This window comes from Antechinus flavipes, chromosome 4 (genome assembly GCF_016432865.1).
Source record: "Antechinus flavipes isolate AdamAnt ecotype Samford, QLD, Australia chromosome 4, AdamAnt_v2, whole genome shotgun sequence".
Taxonomy (NCBI): domain Eukaryota; kingdom Metazoa; phylum Chordata; class Mammalia; order Dasyuromorphia; family Dasyuridae; genus Antechinus; species Antechinus flavipes.
In genome coordinates, this window is record NC_067401.1 from 241,909,197 (window position 1) to 241,929,423 (window position 20,227).

At 33.3% G+C, this 20,227-nt stretch overlaps 1 protein-coding gene across 1 annotated transcript in view; it reads left to right on the forward strand.

Annotated features, from left to right (window-relative positions):
* The window catches only part of CD109 (CD109 molecule), a 156,467-nt gene that overhangs the window by 20,389 nt on the left and 115,851 nt on the right, over positions 1-20,227 (forward strand). The window contains exon 3 of the mRNA XM_051997274.1: positions 15,983-16,011. Within this exon, the coding sequence (XP_051853234.1) occupies positions 15,983-16,011 (29 nt within the window). The remainder of the gene's footprint in view (positions 1-15,982; positions 16,012-20,227) is intronic.

Here is a 20,227-nt window from a genome sequence, read left to right on the forward strand (position 1 = left end):
GAAAGACTTTAAAAATCAAAGAGAAGAGTTTTTACATTTTATTCTTCCTAGGGGCAAGAGGAAGCCAAAGTTTATTGAGGAGAGTGGATGTTTATTTGCCCTAGCTAGGTAGTACAGCAGATAGAGCATAGGATCTGTAGCCAGGAAGACCCAAGTTCAAATCTAGCCTCAAATCTTTACTACCTCTATGATCCTGGTCAAGTCCCTTAACTTCTGTTTGCCTCAGTTTCTTCATCTGTAAAATGGGGACAATGTAGGTATAGCACCTATATTCCAGGGTTGTTATGAGAGCATGTAGCAATTATTATGTAAATATTATCTATTATTGTCAGACCTGTATTTTAGGAATATCAGTTAAACAGTTGTGTGAATGATAGATTGGGTAGGGAGATTGGTTAGGAACTCATTGCAAGCCATTGCTTGGGAGAGAAAAAATGAAAATCTAAATCCCAGGGGAGGGGAAATGGCTTGGTGAATATAGACAAAAGAGTGGATGGAAGCTATATTTCTAAAGTAGAAATGCTAAGACTTGGCAACTGACTGGATATGAGAAGTAAGGAAGGAGAAAGTGTTGTAAAATGAAGGGTTTTCTTAGATGATTCTAAGATCCTTTCCAGAGGCTAATCCCTTTAATTAGGAGAATGTTAAGGAATGTTCATTTGACAGTGATGTATGGCTGGGGTAGTAATTTAGGGATGAGCAGATCTAGGCTACTCATTGTTTCCCAAATGAGCCTTGACCTTCCTTAACTCTGTGACTTTTCTAGAAATTCTTGTCCCTCTTCATGTCTATTTACCTAATTCTTGGTTATTCTTTAAGGTTCAACTAAATATCATTACTTATTTCCTTGGTTCCTATAGCAAGAAACAATATCTTCTTCCTCCCCTTCCTGAAAAGAAGGAAGGGCAAGATCATTATAGCTTCCACAGTACCTAGCATGGCCTCTTAGCAGATGCTCAGTAATTTAGTACATTATTGTGGCGGCAAAAATTAAACATGAACTGATGAGGGCTGATGAGCCTTGAGAGGAGGAAGTCAGTCTTACAATCAGTTAACATGAATCAATTAAGCACTTATTGTATATCAGAGACTATGCTAAGCAGTGGGGATACAATCAAAAGCAAAAGACAAACCCCACAACTTCTACCAATATTCCTAACCAGATCATTGGTGGCTTACTCACTCTGAAACTTGTCTGTATGTAGCTTATAAATGTATAGAAATTCCATATTTCTGAATTGGTATTTGTAATATTGATCCTCATAATGTGACCATAGGTCTGGGTTTTTTGGACACGAGGAGAGGCAATATCTTATTATGGAAGGTCAGGGGTATGAATCTGAAGAACATAGTTACTTGTATGGCTTTTCCTATATTTGTATGCATGTAACTACAGAAAGGCTCCCCATTGGACTGTATTTTATAAGCTGAAGAGTTCTAATGCAAAAGCAACACTTAGAACTCCCTTTCCCCTTTCAGTAGTGCCTGTCCTCTTTTAGACCATTCTTGCCACCTTCAGATAATAAGTATGCTAATATTCTTTTCATCCTTCTTACATGAAATCCAGATTTTCAAGACAGGATTTAATAAATGCATTAACAATGAGCTATTTCAAACTTTAATAGGGAACAAAGTCTCTGTTTGGAATAAACCAAAAAACTAATCACAAGTTATACAATTACAGACCTTAACCCTTTGGTTGGGGGAGGAACTTCTTTGGACAAGAAACTCTAAAATCATGTTGTGTAGGAATCTCTCTGCTGGTCAGGCTGTCTTAATGTAGAACAGAGATTTGTTTTTATTATTTGTTTTATTTAAGTTTCGTATTTCCTGTTCTTAAGATGTGATGCATGAGACGTTTTATCTTTCTCTCTTAAAACAAACACAGTTGCTTTTTATTTATGTAATCTGATTTTTGTCCCTGTGTTAGTGGCCCAAGATGAAAATAAAGCTCCTCATTAGGCCTTTATTTTTGTCTTTAATGGTAGTAGTAGTTAAATTGTTTTTAAAAAAGATTTCCATTCCTGAATCATATTTTCTGTATTTAGTGAAATTATGAAATACAGCAAACATTTAAGTATGCATGTCATTTTAAAAGAAAAAAATTGGTTGAGGGTCTACCATAGTGATATGTAAGAATTTGTGCTAGACACAGTGAAATTCAAAGATGAAAAATTACATAGTACCTGTCCTCAAGGAACTTACATTTGAATGAGGTGTTAAGACACATTAAAAAAACATATAAGAAAAAGAAGAGATTCATACAAAGTCCTGTAGGAAAACTTGAGGAAAGACCAGTTTTAACTAGAGGGATCAGGGAAGGATTCATGGAGGATGCAGTACATAAGTCTTTTTAAAATAATTTTCTTGCATCACTCTCATTTCTTTTTTCAATTTTTCCTTCATGTTGATTTAAAAAAAATCTTTTTTGAGCTTTCCCAGGAATTTGTTTGGGGCTTGGGACCAATCCACATTTTTCTTGGGTATAGCGGTTTTTATTTTGTTGTTTTCTTCTGAGTTGTTTTGAACTTCTCTGTCATATAGTAACTTTCTATGGTAAGATTCCTTTTTTCTTCTTTTGCTCATTTTTCCAGCCTATTTCTTGATTTCTAACTTTATGTTGAAGTTGGACTATGCATTTAGGATGGAGGAGCACTCACTATTCCAAGCTTCAAGTTTTTTTATGTAACTGTTTTCAGAGCCACTTCTGGTGGTCTGTAAATTTTCACTTCTTCCAATGTGATATGATCTAAAGAGATGTGTATTTACTGTTCTGGCTTTTACTTTAGTATATGACAAGAACTCTTTTTTCACTCTGGAACTCTGACCAGCATCTATACTCTCCTGCAGCCACAAACTCTTGTGCTAGTGTTCCTCTTTGTCCTGTGGCTGTGATCCAGGACATTGACCCAAATCTAAGTATGGTCCTGAACCCAAGTGCTAGCAGAGGGACCCTTTAGAAAAAATCTCTTTCTGACTAATTGTTCTAGTCCCTTAACATTTGTGGACTAAGAGCTCTGGAAGTTGTGCTGATTCAGTCACCTCCAAAGTCTGTTGATGGTTTACTGGGGTCCATTCTATGCTTCACTCTCACCCTACCATGACAGACTTTTCTTGATGACCTTCTGAGTTGTCTTAGGTTAGAAATTGTTTCACACCATCCTTCTGTGGATTCTGCTGCTCCAGAATTTGTTTTGAGATATTGAAGTTGTTTAAAAGGGAGTTTGCTCAGGCAATTCTCTGCCTTTCTTTCTTCATCTTGGCTCTATCTACCAGTCTCCTACCCTCCCATCCCTGGAGGTAGTACTTAAAATGAGTTTGAAGAAGATTTCAATAGAGATATAGAGCTAATATGTTTTAGGAATGTGGAATCACTAGTGGGAGAAGACAGGCAGATATCAGGGAACATTTAGTAATTAAATTAGGTTGGAAATAAAGACCTTGGGATGGGGATGGTATTGATTCCCCTCAAAAAAACCAATATGAGTTGATTGACAGGTTGGTACCTGAAGAGCTTATTAAAAATGTTAGAGATCTTACATAGGGAGTGACTGAAGATTTTTGGGTGCTAGAGTTTTAAATAGATTTTTGCTTAATTGATGTGTTGCTAAATATACTTTGGAGTATGGTTTTTATGTAATTTATATTTGAAGATGTATGTGTCTAAAGATTCTGGAAATTAACATCAAAAGTAAGACTCCATGCTACAAAGATGTGACTTGAGCTGGGAAACTGTCCAGTTTGTATTAGGAAAATATTCTTATACTTCAGAGTACAAGTTAAAAAAAATGTCCAAAGTCTTGTGCCCAAGTTCCTGTATCTAAAAAGTAGGGACAAAATGTTTGACTTATTCGAAAATATTTCACTTAGCAACCCAATATTATGACTGAAATGTCTGTAATTTTAGTTATCTTTTAGGTTAAAAGATTACAATTTCAGAGAGTCCCTATTAAAATATAAAATGTACTTTTGCTTGGAAAGGGTTATTTGAAGAAATAAAATCAAGTCAATTTATTATGCATGAGTAACTGTGCTTTAAAGGATATAGAACAGGAAAAAAATTTTAAGTTTAAGAAGTTAAATTTTTTTTTGGAAAATATTTAATAAAATATGGAGGTTTTTTTTGTTGGTATTTGATTTTTAAAGATATGCCTTTACTATGAATATACTTTTAAGTATATGCAAAAATCTAAGCTTCTTGAAGGCAGAGACTATTTCATGTTTTCTTTGTATCCCCAGAACCTAGCAAAATGGCTGTTACTCTAACAAGTACCTCTTAAATGTATCTTCATGGATTAATTTAGTATTGAGTACAAAACAGCTTTAAAATAAATACTAAGATTCAGAGAAAGATGATGTCTGATAACTTGGTGATACATGTGACCTATCTTATATGGAAGCAGTGATCATAGGGTTTGAAATAAGTATGTTTAAATTACAGAGAAAAAGACCTAACATTTTCCTCTTGAGCTCTTTTAATTCTAATTTATTTTTATATAGCTTTTATTTTTACATTTCCTTCCAGAATATAGTCTTCCTCTTTCCTTGATTCAGGGAAATCCTGATCCAGAAAGTCCAGACTTTCTGGTAACAATAAATAAAGAGGAAAAAAAGAAAAGTAGAGTCCTTCAAAACTAGGCAATATATTAATTGAATTGATAGTATATTTAATATCATACACATATAATTTCTGTCTCACCAGTGAAAGAAGTGAAGTTCATATTATTCTCTTTTTCAGGGATAATTTTGATTCTTATCGTAATACTATATTTTGTTTTTCTAAAAAGTAATTTATGTTGTGATTATAAATATGAGCTGATGCAGAGATAAATAAGAAAATAATATATATAGTTCTTTATTTTCTTCATTTCTTATGGTAAATTCATATTTAGTTATATTCATAGATCACAACTTGATTTTCATTTCCTACTAATGGCATGGCTTTTGGACTTTTTTGGATTTCTCTATTATATCTTCATGCCCAGGAAACTAATCATTGGGAAATTGAAGCATTTTCTAAATGAGCCTTGGTGCTTAGTATTTGGTACTCATAAGTACTCTCTGCCCTTCTGATTGGACCCTCTACCTGCCTAAAGACCATATCCATGAACTTCAAAACTTCCATTTAAGGGACTCAGCACATTCTTTTTTCCTATTTCCCACCAGTTGCACTAATTTTGGACATTTTTGAACTGCTCCATCATGTCCCCACAGTGGATATTTTCTTCCCATATTCCTCACTGTATTAAGTTAAAAAAAATTATATTAACTTCCCTCACTAGATTGTAAGTTCCTTGAGGTTAAGGACCGCCTTTTTTATTTGTATTTGAATACAATTTGCTCTTAGCAAAGTGTCTGGCACATAGATGTTTGATAAATGTTGATTAATTATTGACAATTCATGGGCATCTACTTTGTTTCTAATTTGTTACAACAATAACAAAATGCTACTATATTTTTATGTATATGATAGGAACTTTCTGACTTAGACTTTTTTTGACACACACACACACACACACACACACACACATACATATATTTAGCAGTCGGATCTCTGAGTCAAAGAGTATAGATATTTTAGTCATTTCTTTACTATAATTCCAAGTTCTGACATTAACAAAATAACTTTTCTCCCTTCAGATAGAAGAGGAAAAGTTATGGCTAAAATGACATTTTGGAAGTACAGTATGAAATATGAAGTTATAGATGGATTTACTTTGTAAATTCATGATAAATATTTAGATAGGATCATGATAGATGCTACTTTTATAAAATAGAGAGGTGAGGGTTGTGATGTTTCAGAATACCAAGGTTTAATAAAAAGAAATAACAGTAGAAAGAGTTTTAGAATTATAGTCAGAGAATTTGGATTAGAATCTTTTATTTCCTACATATGTGAACTTGGACAAACCACTCCAGCTCTTTACGTCTTATTTTGGCTTATAAAAAAAGAAAGGTTTGGATTAGATGATTGCTGAGGTTCCTTCTATATCTAAATTTATGTGTCTAAGGGTCTAAAAAATATAGGAACTCTAATTAGGAATATAGCAGTGGGAATAGAAAAGAAACTTAGGTGTCCAAATTATTGGAAAGAGATATCTTTGTTTTTCTTAAATTTTCAATAAAGCTTTTTTGGGGGGAGGGAGAAAAGAAAAGGCAAATGGAAGACAGATTATGATGAAATAAACTTAATTTACTGATTTATTGAATATAAAAATCAAGAGAAGGAAGGGGGCCTAAGGGTAATTTCTTGAACCTAGGTGACTAAAAGACTGGTCTCATTAACAGAAATTATTAAATCAGGTATGGGAACTAGTTTTAGGGAGGAAATGATGAGTTTGGTGTGAGAAATGTTGAACTTGAAGTGATAGCTTTGTAGAAGTGTCTAGCAGGCTGTTATAAATGTGAGAACAGAACATGGGAGAATGGCCAAGATTAATGATAATTATATGGGATTCATTTGTGTGAATGTTGAAGCAGTAGGAGTGGGTGAGTTTTTTGGAGAGTTTAAGAGTAGTAATTGAAGGCCTAGTCCAATAGTTTCTAAAGTAGGGCTGTGCAATGGCCAGGGGTCATACCTTTACCCTAAAGAATGTATGATTATTCAGCTGGAAGACTGGTAGATGGGTTTCATTCAGTCTTTCCAGCCTGTTTAACCAATTATTGGAATAGTCAACAATACAACTACCTCACTCTCTTCCCTTCCACAAGTGGCTATATATGTGACTGCCCTTGGAATCGACCATTTGTGGAGATTATAAACAACCTAATTCAACCCAAATACCCACAAAAGTTGTGATGACAAAATCTTTCCCTTTCATTTTCCCTTCCATCTCTTAAAACACCCCAGAATCCATGCAGAATTCTACAGCTTCCCCTCATCACAGTGGTGATGAACTCTGCATCCATGACAGTGACATTTCCATTTTAAAAAAGTCAGTTTCTTTCCTTTGGAATGGGGAAATATTCTTCCTCTTTTCAATTTTGTAATGTTAGGAACTGTTCTTTTCTTTTTTGGCATGGTACTGTGTGGAACAAAAAATCCTTGCTCTGTCACTTTATTTGCTTTGTGATTTTAGCAAGTCAGTTAATCTTCCTGGGCATTACTTGCTTCATCCATACAAGAGAAAGTTGCACTTGATGAATTCCAAGGTCTCTTTTGACTTTAAATCTATGATTCATTAATTCTTTCTTTTCTTCCTCTATTTTGCCTTTCTCTAACCTCAGTCTATCCAGATTTGAGGACCAGTTTCATCTTCTGAAGAAAATACTTAAAAATCCCAGGGCTGAGGCAAAAGATACTTTTAGTTATCAAGGTCTTCTTTCTGATGGTCCTGCTCACTTTGTGATTCGTGTTTGTTGTGGTTTTTGACCTAAATACTTTGCTTTATGCTTCTGTGCTTTATCCAGATACCTGTCTGATTGCTGATCTAATGAGTGTGTTGGTGTTGGGATATGTGTGTGTGTGTAATACATGTACAAAATAAGTAAATACAAAGTAATTTCAGGAGGATGAAAACTTTAATAACTGAAGGAGGCAGGAGGGGAAGAAATCAAGAGAAATCAAGAAATGCTTTCTGTGGGTGCTAGATTTTCAGTTGAATGTGGAGGAAGTAGGGGAGAGGAGGCAGAGATGAGGAAGTATATATGTGTCATAACTTTGGTTTTTCTACCTTGTTGTAATCTATATCTCTGATCTAACTCTTCCTTAATATGCCTTATCTTTCAGTTCTTGTTTAGTGTCCTGAAATCTCAACCCCCGACCTTTTCTATTTATCTAATTCTTCTACCCTAATCCTACTCCTATACCTGATAGTTATGTTAAGTTTATCTTATAGATCCATCTATGTGTTTTTATTCAATTAATGAATATTTATTTCTTATAATGTTTAGCACTATGCATTATATATAGTAGGTAGTCAAGAAATATTTTGGTAAATAAATTACTAAATTACTTCACTGAAGTCATGCTCAATGTAGTTCAGATGTGAACTTGGATTTATAAGGTAAGTTCTAGCATATTTTACTATAATGATAGATTTTTGAGAATGAGTCAGTGATGGATTGGATGTCTGTTGTCTAAGAAGCCTAAGTGCAGAGAAACTTATAGCAAGAGAGCTGGCCACTAGATAAAGAACTTTTCTATACATGATAACTTATAAAAACCATCAATAAGGTATGGAAGGATTGCTTTCTGTCCAGTGGCAGCAAGTACTCATATGGATGAACACAGGGATCCTTAGAGTATTGAAGTAATGAAGTACTAATGAATGCCTTTCATTCCTTTAAACTAAGTTTCTTGAATGAATCTGTACTGTGGTTTGAGCAATTAATGAGCTGCTTCTGGACTACATAATACAGTTTTTGTGTAATTTAGAGACCAAGAGGATTTCCCTGAACAATTAGTCTCAGTTCCTTAAACTTTTAACTATTTTAAAAGGTACTCTTTGAGAAAAAAAAAGTATTTAGTGAATGATTTAAGGGAATTTCTTTACCAATATTTTTTCTGAAAGAAACTGTGCATCCAGTTGCCAAAGGGAAGGAAATGACAATTTTTATTTGGCCTCAAATTTCCAATTAGCTTCATTTCATCATCAGACAGTCAATTGGTATTGACCCTACATAAAGCACTTTGTTTTGTTTCTTAAGTAATACAAATGTACTTTTCAAGAGAAATTCAGATAAACAGAATTCTGAACTTAAGAAATTCATGAATTTATTCACAAGCAGCTTCTCTTAGTTACAGAATCTTTGGATCTTGTGGTCATCTTGATCCTGCCAATTTATCCCTGTTTTTCTTGCCAGCTGGAGTACTTGGCTCACTCTTTGACAACTGGTTGATGTTTGAAAATGATCTGACTAAACAGACACCATTTTGATGCTCTCCTAGTCTCTAATGAGAATTACAGCTACTGACTAGGTTCTTGGATTGAGAACATAATGGTTATCAGAAGTATGATCATCTAATTTGTTGGTTATTGACAGATCACACATATACTAGATAACTATATAACAAAGCCAATAAGCTTATGAGCTTCCATTACTGAACAGGAATAGAATTCAAGTCTTTTTAGATATATATCTATGTCTTCCATTCAGGGCTACTGCAATAAGATTTACACTTGTTATTTATTCATTTGTTCATTGATTGCTTTGTATCCTGTAGATGCTTGATAAATGTTTGTGGAACTGAACTGACTACCTATTATGTACAAGGCATTATGGTAGATAATGTGGAGGATAATCAGATTAGTAATCTCAGGGAACTTATAATAAAGTATGTACACAGTTAATTGTAGTATAATAGCTTACATTCCTATAAGTTGAAGTCTGATAACAGAGTTAACCCTGTTTTTCTCATTGGCATGATAGGGTGGGCATGTTTATTTTTTTATTTACAGAAATGACTACAAATCAACCAACAAGTATGTATTAAGTTCCCTGTGTACTAAGCACAATGCTAAACTCTAGAAACATAAAAAAGGATAACTTGTCCCATTATGCCAATGAAAAAAAACAGAGTTAACTCTGTTATCAGTGTATATATATATATAATATATATATATATATACATACTTAGCAGAGCAAAATAGTAAATAATCACATCAAATTTTATTTGCTATGATATAGCATTGTATAATATTGTACAAAGCTGTTCAAAGATTATGTTAAAACTACCATTTGCCTTATATGGTACAAATGAAAAGGTGAAGGACTTTCTTAGGACTGTGAGATTTTAAAGTAGAAAGGTTTTTTGAGAGGACATTTTCATGGGACATTTTTATTGTTTCTTTTTTTTTTTAATTAATAGTATGTTTTCAATTACATGTAAAGATAGTTTTAGTATTCATTTTTGTAAGATTTTGAATTCTAATTTTTTCCTCCTTCCTTTCTTCCTTTCCCCCTCCCCAAGACAGTAAGCAATCTGATATAGATTATACATATACAATAATTTTACACTTATTTCCATATTAGTCATCTTGTGAAAGAAAGAGCAAAACAAAAGGGAAAAATCATAAGAAAGAAAAAAAAGTGAAAATATTATGCTTCGTTCTACAAAATCCATAGTTCTTTCTCTGGATGTAGGTGGCATTTTCCATTCCAAGTCTATCGGAATTGTCTTAAATCAGTATATTATCAAGAAGAGCTAAGTTTGTCATTGTCGATCATCACACAATTTTATTATTACTATATACAATGTTTTCCTGGTTCTGCTTACTTCATTCAGCATCAATTCATGTAAGTCTTTTGAGGTTTTCTGAAATCAGCTTGCTCACCATTTCTTATAGAATAAAAGTATTAAATTACATGCAAATACCACAACTTTTCCAGCTGTTCTCTAATTAACGGACATTCACTCAATTTGCTACCTCAAAAAGAACTGTTACAGAAATTTTTGTGCATGGGTTCTTTTATTTCTTTTTTTATGTCTCTATGATATAGACTCAGTAGAGGCATTCCGGCATCAAAGAGATGCATAGTTCCAAATTGCTCTCCAGAATGGCTGGATAAGTTCACAACTCCACCAACAATTCTTTAATGTCTAATTTTCCCACATTCTTTCCAATATTTATCATCATCTTTTTCTGTCGTCTTAGCCAATCTGCTAGGTGTGAGGTAGAACCTCAGAGTTGTTTTCATTTGCATTTCTCTAATCAGTAGTGATTTAGAGCATTTTTTCATATATCTATACATGGCTTTAATGTATTCATCTTTAAATTGTTTGTTCATATTCTTTGAGTATCCTTTGATCATTTATCAATTGGGGAATGGCTTGTATTCTTATAAATTTGACTCAGTTCTCTGTGTTTTGGAAATGAGGCCTTTTTCAGAAACACTAGCTATAAAAAATGTTTTCCAGCTTTCTGCTTCCATAGGACATTTTTTTTTTTCCCCAATTACATGTGAAGATACTTTTTAACATTCATTTTTACAAAATTTTGAGTTTCAATTTTTTTTTCTCTATTTCTGCCTTACTTCCTGAGATGGTAAGCAATTTGATATAGGTTAAACATATGTGATCATGCAAAGTATATTGCCTTGTTAGATTGTAAAAAAAGATCAAAAAAGAAAAAAAATATGAAAAGAATAAAGTGAAAAATAATATACTTTTATTCATATTCAGATTCCTTCATTTCTTTCTCTAGATGTGGTAATGTCTTTCATTATGAATTAGTTCATGGGACATTTTCAAGGAAATTTTTTGGAGGGAGTTGCTTGATGCTTTTATTTCTACAAATCTTTATTGAGTATATACTCTGTGCAAGATGGTATATTTCTGGACACTGGGAAAAGTATAAAAATAGTTAATCATGCAGATTATGGTCTATTGCTATTTAAAGTAAAGCAGGAAATTGTTATTCATTGATTCATTAATTCCCTTCTGCATTGTAAATGCTTAATATTTATTTGCTTAATTGAGTGTTTATTATGTGCAAAGTGTTAGGTTCTGTTGGGGGGGTAATTATTTTTTATCAACAGGAATATGATAAGTGCAATAGAAAAGTACAAAATGTGATTAAGGAAGGATAATTTTAATGGGGGGGTAGAATCAAGGACAGCTTTATGAAGGAAGTAGCATTTGAGCTGATTCTTGAAGAATGGAAAAGGTTTCAATAGATGTAGAGGGAAGGTAATCATAAGGTATTAAGAATGACATAAGCAAGGACTGAAAAGTGTGAATGGGTGGATATGTACAGAAGACAGTGAGAAATCCAATTTAGCTGTAATGTTGAGTGTATAAAAGAGTAAGACAAGGTAGGGTTGCTCCTGTTTGTGAAGGGTCTTAAGTGGTAGGCTGAGAAATTTGAAATTTAGTCATTCAACAACAAGAAACATTTGAAATGCTTTGAGCAGAAAAGTGACCAATTACATCTATGCAAGAGGAAAATTGAATGATATTGGTTTGGAGTGTGGATTGAAGGAAGGCACAGACCAGAGATAGTAAAGTGGATTGTACAAGTGTCTGGTAATAAGGGGCTTGCCTTAGTGTGGTATTAATGGAAACAGAGAAGAGGGATGGGCTCTGAGAGATATAGGAGAACTAGATCTGACAGATTTTTGGCAACTGAACTATGAAGAAGGAACAAGGAGAGCATTAGGTTTCAAAGATGGCAACTACTTGAATTTGTGGGAAACTAGTGAAATCAGAAGGAAGAACAAGTTTTTTTTTTTTTTTTTTTTTTTCTTTTTTGCTGAGGCAGTTGGGGTTAAGTGATTTGCCCAGGGTTACACAACTAGGAAGTGTTAAGTGTCTGAGACCAGATTTGAACTCAGATCCTCCTGACTTCAGGGCTGGAGCTCTATCCACTGTACCACCTAGCTGGCCCGGGAAGAACAAGTTTTAAGGAAAAAATGATGAATAAGAGAGGGATGTCAAGTTTGCTTTATTTTTAAATTATAAATCACTTTATAGCAAGCATAGACTTTGGAGAGCAAGATGCTGATGATTGAATGTATTGCCTGTACATCTATAATCATGTGATTTGTTAGTTTGGTTATTGATATGGTCAATTATATTTGAATTATTTCTTTCTCTTTGCTTGACCTGATAATTCTGGAACTTAGCTACAATATTCTTTGGAATTTTCATTTTGGAGTCTCTTTCAGAACGTGATTGGTGGGTTCTTTCAATCTATTTTATCGAGCAGCTAGATGGTGCAAGGGATAGAGCACCAGTTCTGGAGTCAGGAGGACCTGAGTTCAAATCTGGCCTCAGACACTTAACACTTACTACTAACTTATGTGTAACTTTGGGCAAGTCAGTTAATCTCAGTTGCCTCTTCCAAAAAAATAATAAAAAAGAAAAGTAGAGAACAATGACTAATTTACCTTCTGTTTCTAAGATATTAGGGCAGTTTTTCTCAATAATTTCTTGAAAGATATTCAGGCTCTTTTTTTCATTATGGCTTTCAAGTAGTCCAATAATTTTTAGATTGTCTTTCCTGGATCAATTTTCCATGTCATTTGTTTTTCCAATGAAGTGTTTTACATTTCTTCTATTTTTTCATTTTTAAAATTTTGTTTGACTGATTCTTGATGTCTCATTGAGTCATTTACTTCCATTTGTCCAGTTCTCATTTTTTATGAATTATTTTCTTCAGTTAATTTTTTTTTTAACCTTCTTTTGCATTTGGCCAATTGTATTTTTAAAGTGGTTGTTTTGTTCAGTGGATTTTCCCCCCATTTTGCCAATTCTGTTTTTTAAGAAGTTGTTTTCTTCAGTATATATTTTTTCCATTTAGCCAAATTTATTTTTTAAGGAGTCATTTTCCTCAATATCTCTTTCCTCTCATATCACCAAATTTATTTTTTAAAGAGTTGTTTTCTTTGGTCAATTTCTGTGCTTTCCTTTCCAAGCTATTGGCTTTCCTCCCAAAACTCTCATAACTCTCCAACATAACTCTAACTTCTTTACCCAATTTTTCTTCTATCTCTCTCTTTTTAGATCCTTTTTTAACTCTTCCAAGAGAACTTTTTGAGTCAAGAGACCAGTTCATATCCTCGTGTGAGACTTCACCTGCAAGCATTTGTCCTCTTATAGTTTGTGTTCTGATCTTCCCTGTTCCCATAATAGCTCTCTATGATCAGAACTCTTTTTGCTTTTTTTCTTTATTTTTAAAGACCTTTTAAAGGTCTGCTCCTGGAACACAGGGAAGATTGTCCTAATCTTCCTCAGCAGGGCAACAGGGGCTTCTTACTAACTGTTCTGGGCCCAGTGATGCTGCAGGCTTTCCCACTGGCCAAGTCCCACCTGTTATGCTTGGGTTTAGGATCTCATAGTTTGCCTTCCATAGTTGTGTGGAAGGTCTCACAGCTAGTCTGTTGATCCACTGGCCTTCTGAACAAGGACAGAGTAGCCAATACTGCTGTATTTTGACTACTATCATCCCCTAGATTCCCTGTGCTTCCCCATGTCAAGTCTTCTTGCATCATATCTGAAATGGGCCATGTTCCCTCCTTGGAGGGATGTCATGTTCTTCTTTGAGAATGAAGGAAAAGCAATAATCTCTGTAATAGTATTATTATGCCTAAAAATGTACATACTTTAATTAAAAATACTTAGTTAAAAAATGCTAACCATTTTCTGAGTCTTTAGCAAATGGTAATTTTTTTTGCTGGTAGAGGTTCTGGTCTTTATGTCAATGACTGCTGACTGATCAGAGTGATAGTTGCTGAAGGTTGGAGTGGCAATTTCTTAAAATAAGACAAAAATGAAATTAATTGACTCCACTTGAATGCATAAAATCTGTTTTGGGGCTATTAATTAGCCTAATTTAAGTATTGTTGTGCCTCAGGTATAGAAAGACCCAAAGAGAAGAAGAGAGATAGGGAAAGGCTGGTTGTTCAAGTAGTCAGAACACACACATCATTTTTCAATTTAGTTCACAGTCATATGGAAGTTTGTGGTATTATTAGAACAATTATAATAGTAATGTCAAAGATCATCATAACAGATATAATGTTAATGAAAATGTTTGAAATATTGTGAGAATTGCCAAAATGTAACAGAGACATATGATATAATCATATGTTTTTGGGAAAATTGCACCTTCAATTTGTAAAAAATGCAGTATCTGCAAAACATAATAAATGAAGTGCAATAAAATGAGGTATGCCTGTAAGTTGTGAAGCAATTGTTGATGTGCTTTGGTAGAAGTTGTTCCTCATCTAAAGTTTCCTATACTAAAAAGAGGGTGATTGGAAATGTAGAAGAGTTTGCTTATAAACCAGCAGAGTTTTCACAGACATAGTGCACTAAACAGGAGTAAGTTGTATTGAAATGTATCAGAATGGGTATACAGAAGGTTAGAAGTAAAGATGGAATTTTGATGAAGGTTATAGGGATGATAGGGATGAAGTAAAATTGGAGATTGGGATGTAGCTTGTGGAATATATAAATGAATGGGAAAGGAGGAAGATAATGGGTAGAAGTTTGTTAGTGGAACAGTTTGAGGGATCTTCTTTTGGATCTAGGATTTCAGTCTGTCAAGACTACTGTTTTCCATTTCTAATAAATAAGATGAAAAAAACTAGCAGATATTCTGAAATTTCTCTTTTAAAAAATACATTGCCATGGAAAATCAACAAAAAGGAAATAGAAAAGAGAGAGCCAAAGTTAAAAAAATTAATTTTTTTAATTAATGAAAATCTATCTTTTCTTTCTCTAATTCACACTTTTCCCTTCTCCCCATTGAGAAAGAAAGAAAAAACAAATCTTCTTTTACAAATATGTAAAGCATATTAAAGCAAAACAGAGTCTCATACTGAACCTGTCAAAAAAAATAGTCTCAACATGGACTCTGGATTTATCTCCTTTTTCTCAGTAGATGGGCAGCATCTTTAATCACAAGCACTCTGTAATCATGGTTTACAGATTACTGTAATCACAGTAAAAACAGTTTGTATCAAACAGGGTTCCAAAGTCTTTCAGAATTTTTTGTCTTTATAATATTATTGTTTTTGTATACCTTTTCTCCTACTTTTTCTCACTTTACTTAACATCAGTTCATATAGTCTTCCTAGATTTCTCTGAAACTACCTTATTCCTCATTTCTAATGGCACTATAACGTTTTGGTTACATTCATATACTATAATTTGTTTAGCCATTCTTTGATTGATGAGTACCCCCCCCCCCCCCCAGTTTCCATTTTTTTTTTTTTTTTGCTATCACAAACAGAGCTACTTTAAATATGTATATATTAGTTCTTATTCTTAAAAGCAGAGCAGTTTTTATTTATTTGAGACTGGCATATTTTGGGATTTTGGCTTGTGTTTATTTTTATAGGTAATCTGGGACTTAACCAAATGAATTTGGTTTTATTTGGTTTTGATTAACCAAATGATTTAGCTTTGTTTGTAAGCCATGTTTAAAAAGTTTGTAACTAAAACCAAAAATAAGAGAGCGCTATTGAGAAAAATAAATGTTTATTTAACATGTTATTCAGATTGATTTTTTTTTTCTTTTTGTTTCCTACTTAGGTTCATTTGAGACTCTTGTTCTTCCAGCAGTAAGTATATGTTCTCTGTTGTATTCCAAATGGTTATAATTTGGAAATGTGTTTTTTTGTCTTTTTCACTAAATTAACTTATCTTCAGCATTTGTTTTTATGCTGCCCAGAATTCAGATAACTTATAAATTACATTTCCCTGGGGACATTGGATTAAATTTCTATTGTCATAACAGAGATTTCCATCCCTTAGCCTGAGGGAATTATAGTGTTCCAGAAAATAATTGTGTCATTCAGTCTCCTACTTGATTTGTATTTTGTGACATATTTATAAATAGAAAATTTACTTACCAGTCAGATTGGTCTAGTAGAAAGAACACTAAGTTTAGAGTGTGTATTTATATCTATATCTATGCGCTTCAGTCCTAGCTCTTTTGTTAGTTAGCTAATGACTTTGAGTGAGTTGTACCAATGCATCTCAATATTCTTCAGCTGTTAAGTGAGGATAATGATATCTCCCTACCGCTAAAATCCATGCTATTTTCTGCTAGTTAGCAATTTATTTACCTTCTTTAATCTTCTTTAGTTTCCTCCCCTCAAATTTGTGGAATAATAATAATAATGATGATGATGATGATGATGATACTTCCTAAGTTGTGTGGGGAAAGTGATTTGCAAATATTAGAGTAGTATAACAGCAATATACTTAAAATAAAATCTACTGTATGCAGAGTCTTGAGCTAGAAACTTGAGGGAGACATGAAGATTAGTTAAGCCTTAGTCTCTGACCTCCTGAATTTTAAAATCTAGAAGGGGCTAAGATACCAACAGGCAGAGAATATTGTACAATTGCATTTGATTGTTATAAAATGAAGGGCTACAATCATACCTGAAATTTGCTTAAGATTACCAAAATGTATTAATACATTATTTTTTGATCTTGTTGTGAGAGTTCCAGCCTCCAACCTCAAGCTTCAATAGGTCTGAGAAGAGTCTCAAGTAGAGAGCAAGACTGTGGGTCAGATTGAGTGCAATCATGTAAATAAAGAACCAACTAGGGAGAAAAGATTTTATTAACTCTAGGGAAATCTCCAATAAGATTTCCACCAGGTTTTAGGAACTTAGGGTTCCTTCCATGAGCTAGATGTATAGTAATTGTGACATTCAGTGACAGTAAAAAGGAGGGAAAATGTGTAAATCTTGATGGTCATAGGAGTTGCTAAAGGTCAAATGTATTCCTATTGGTTAATGTATTTTCTTTGTGACCAGCGTTATAATCAGTGGTCATACTGTGATAAAATCTTCTCCTGAAATAATGGACAGATGACAGTTATTTCAATGACCACGGAGGCAATTGAAGCAAGCTCTGTGGAATGCTTAAAGCTTGGTCAGGCATTGAAGATACCAACATTATCCACTGTGTCCCAGGTCATTGCCAGTCATCTTGACTTTTGTCCTGTCAGTGGACTTCGATGACTCTGTATGACATTGTTAGATTGATGACTTTTTGCAACTCTGTCTCACTAAAATGCAGTTCATGCACAAGTCATGCTATCACCCTTGATGTCACTGGGACATTTCTAAAATGAAAAATCTTCATTAGATGATATTGTTTCATAAGGAAATCTCTAAGATGATGAGAGATCTTTTAAAAATAGAATAATCCTTTTTTTCAAATGAAATTGTTTCTTCAACTGGCAAAAATCTACTATTTCTCCCCCCCCCCAACCCCCGCATTGAGTTCAAAAGAAAAACAAAAAAAAGTTGTAAACATTTTTATTTAAATAGAATACATTTCTACATTGGTTGTCTTTTATATATATATATTTGTGTGTGTGTGTGTGTGTGTGTGTGTGTGTATGTGTGTGTGCATGCGTGCGTGTGTGTGTGAGAGAGAGAGAGAAAGAAAGAGAATGGATATATGTATGTTGCATTCTACACTTTGAGACTTTAATTTTTCGATTAGGAAATGGGTAGCATGTTTTCATATTGACCATTTAGTGATGTCCATGTGTAGAGCCAGTCACTTTTGTATTGAGGAAAAAGTATTTTCTATGACCAATGAATTGCCTTGATAAAATTCTTATTTGTCTCTGCCTTTTTTCATTTTATATTCCAAGGTCAAGCTTGCTTGTTATTTTAATTATCATTTGATTTCCTCCTTTAGTATTCCAATCCTCTGTGATGAAAGAAGCATCTTTTTTTTTTTTTTTTTTTTTTTTTTTTTGGGGTGTCATTTTTAGAAGATGTTGTAGGTCTTCATAGAGTTGAGCATTTTTGGCCTCTTCAGCATCAGTGGTTAGAGTAGAGAGTTGTATGAATATGTTGTTTAATGGTTTTCCTTAGATTTGAACAGATACCATTCTGTCATTCTTGAGTTTAAAGGTTTCCATATAAGATTGAATTTTCAGGATCAGACTTTTCTTTGTTACCAGACATACCCACAATGGAGCATTCTTTCAGCTTTGGCCTAGCCGTATTATTCTTTCTGAAACTATTTGTATTTGTCCTCTGCTTTTCCCTGTTCGTGTGTCAGGCACCTTCTGAGCTGAGAGGTTCATCTTCAGTGTCATATTCTTTATTATTTTAATACTGCCCATATGTTTTCTTGGCAAAGATATTGGAGTAGTTTGTAATTTTCTTCTCCAGTCATCTGAACTTTCTACTAACAAATAACCTCCAAGCTAGTTCTGCAGAAACATCAAGTGGGAAGAAGTACCATTTAATTTCTCTTGTTTAAGTCTCTAATTTATGGAGAAGTCGTTGTCCTATTTTGGTAGGACTTCTTCACTGAAGAATTCCATATACTAATAAAATCACAGTTCCAATCTTTATCCCTTTATTTTTTAAAACATTGCATTGGATTTTAAAGGTATTTTTGCATTTTGATAATGTTTTCTCTGATGTAGGCAATTATGATAATTTTACATTAAATGGAATTGATGAAAGCATACTATTGAATAGAACTATAGAAAACTATCTCTGATCTTTATTTCTACTTTTGATATGCTAGAGTTCTCTTTGCTTGTACTATTTTGTTTGAAGGAACACAAAAATTGAAAGCTTAGTGCTATTTTATACCAATTGTTTGTAATTTATCTTTCTCTTTTTTTTCCTTTGGGGAAAATAAAACAAGTAGCCGTAATTTAAATGAATTTAATTAAAGGTATCTGAGGGCTGAAATATTAATTGAGAAGATGAAAGTATGAGATATTTGCTCCTTAATAATGATGGTTTCTGGCATTATTCTGTATTTTCATGTTTCATTACAATCAGACTCATTTTGAGACTGCCATGAAAGGATTAGGTTGATAGCTAGCAGAAATGGGATGGAATCCATAGAAATTCAGAGTCAGTGCTGTAGAACTTAATTATTTTGTTAGTTCATTAACAAATGACTAAACAGTTTATGCAGTTCTGGAGTCATGGAATTTAAACAGAGCTTATCTTTTAATAAGGAAAATATTGTGTATTTCAGAGGAGAAAAAGAAAAGGTGAAAGATAGGTTCTTCTTATAAGCATACGATCAAATGCTCTGCAAAACTGCCTGACACTGAATAATTGAATTTTTCAAACCAAAAAAGATATGATAAGGGGAATTGATGAAAAAACCATATATGAGGGTTTTTTTTTAATTAAAGCTTTTTATTTACAAAACATATGCATGGGTAATTTTTCAACACTGACCCTAGGAAAACTTTTTGTCCCAAATTTTTCCCTCCTCCTCATCCCCTTCCCTAACTGGCAGGTAGTCCAATACATATTAGATATGTTAAACTATTTGCTAAATCCAATATATGTATACATATTTATACAGTTATCTTGCTGCACAAGAAAAATTGGATCTAGGGAAAAAAAAAACTTGAGAAAAAAAACAAAATGCAAGCAAACAACAACAGAGAGAGTGAGAATTCTATGTTGTGGTCCACACTCAGTTCTCATGGTCCACTCTCTCCTCTCTCTGAATGTAGATAGCTCTTTTCATCACTGAACAAGTGACACTGGTTTGAATCATCTCCTTATTGAAGAGAGAGATGTTCATCAGAATTGATCATTGTATAGTTTTGTTGTTACCATGTATAATGATCTCCTGGTTCTACTTATTTTACTTAGCATCACTTCATGTATGATGTTTGAAATTGTCCTGCTGATCGTTTCTTACAGAACAATAATATTCAATAGCATTCATATATCATAATTTATTCAGCCATTTTCCAATTGATGCAGTTTTTGTTAAGGATTAATAAATTCTTGGAATTGAAAATGACAAAGTAAC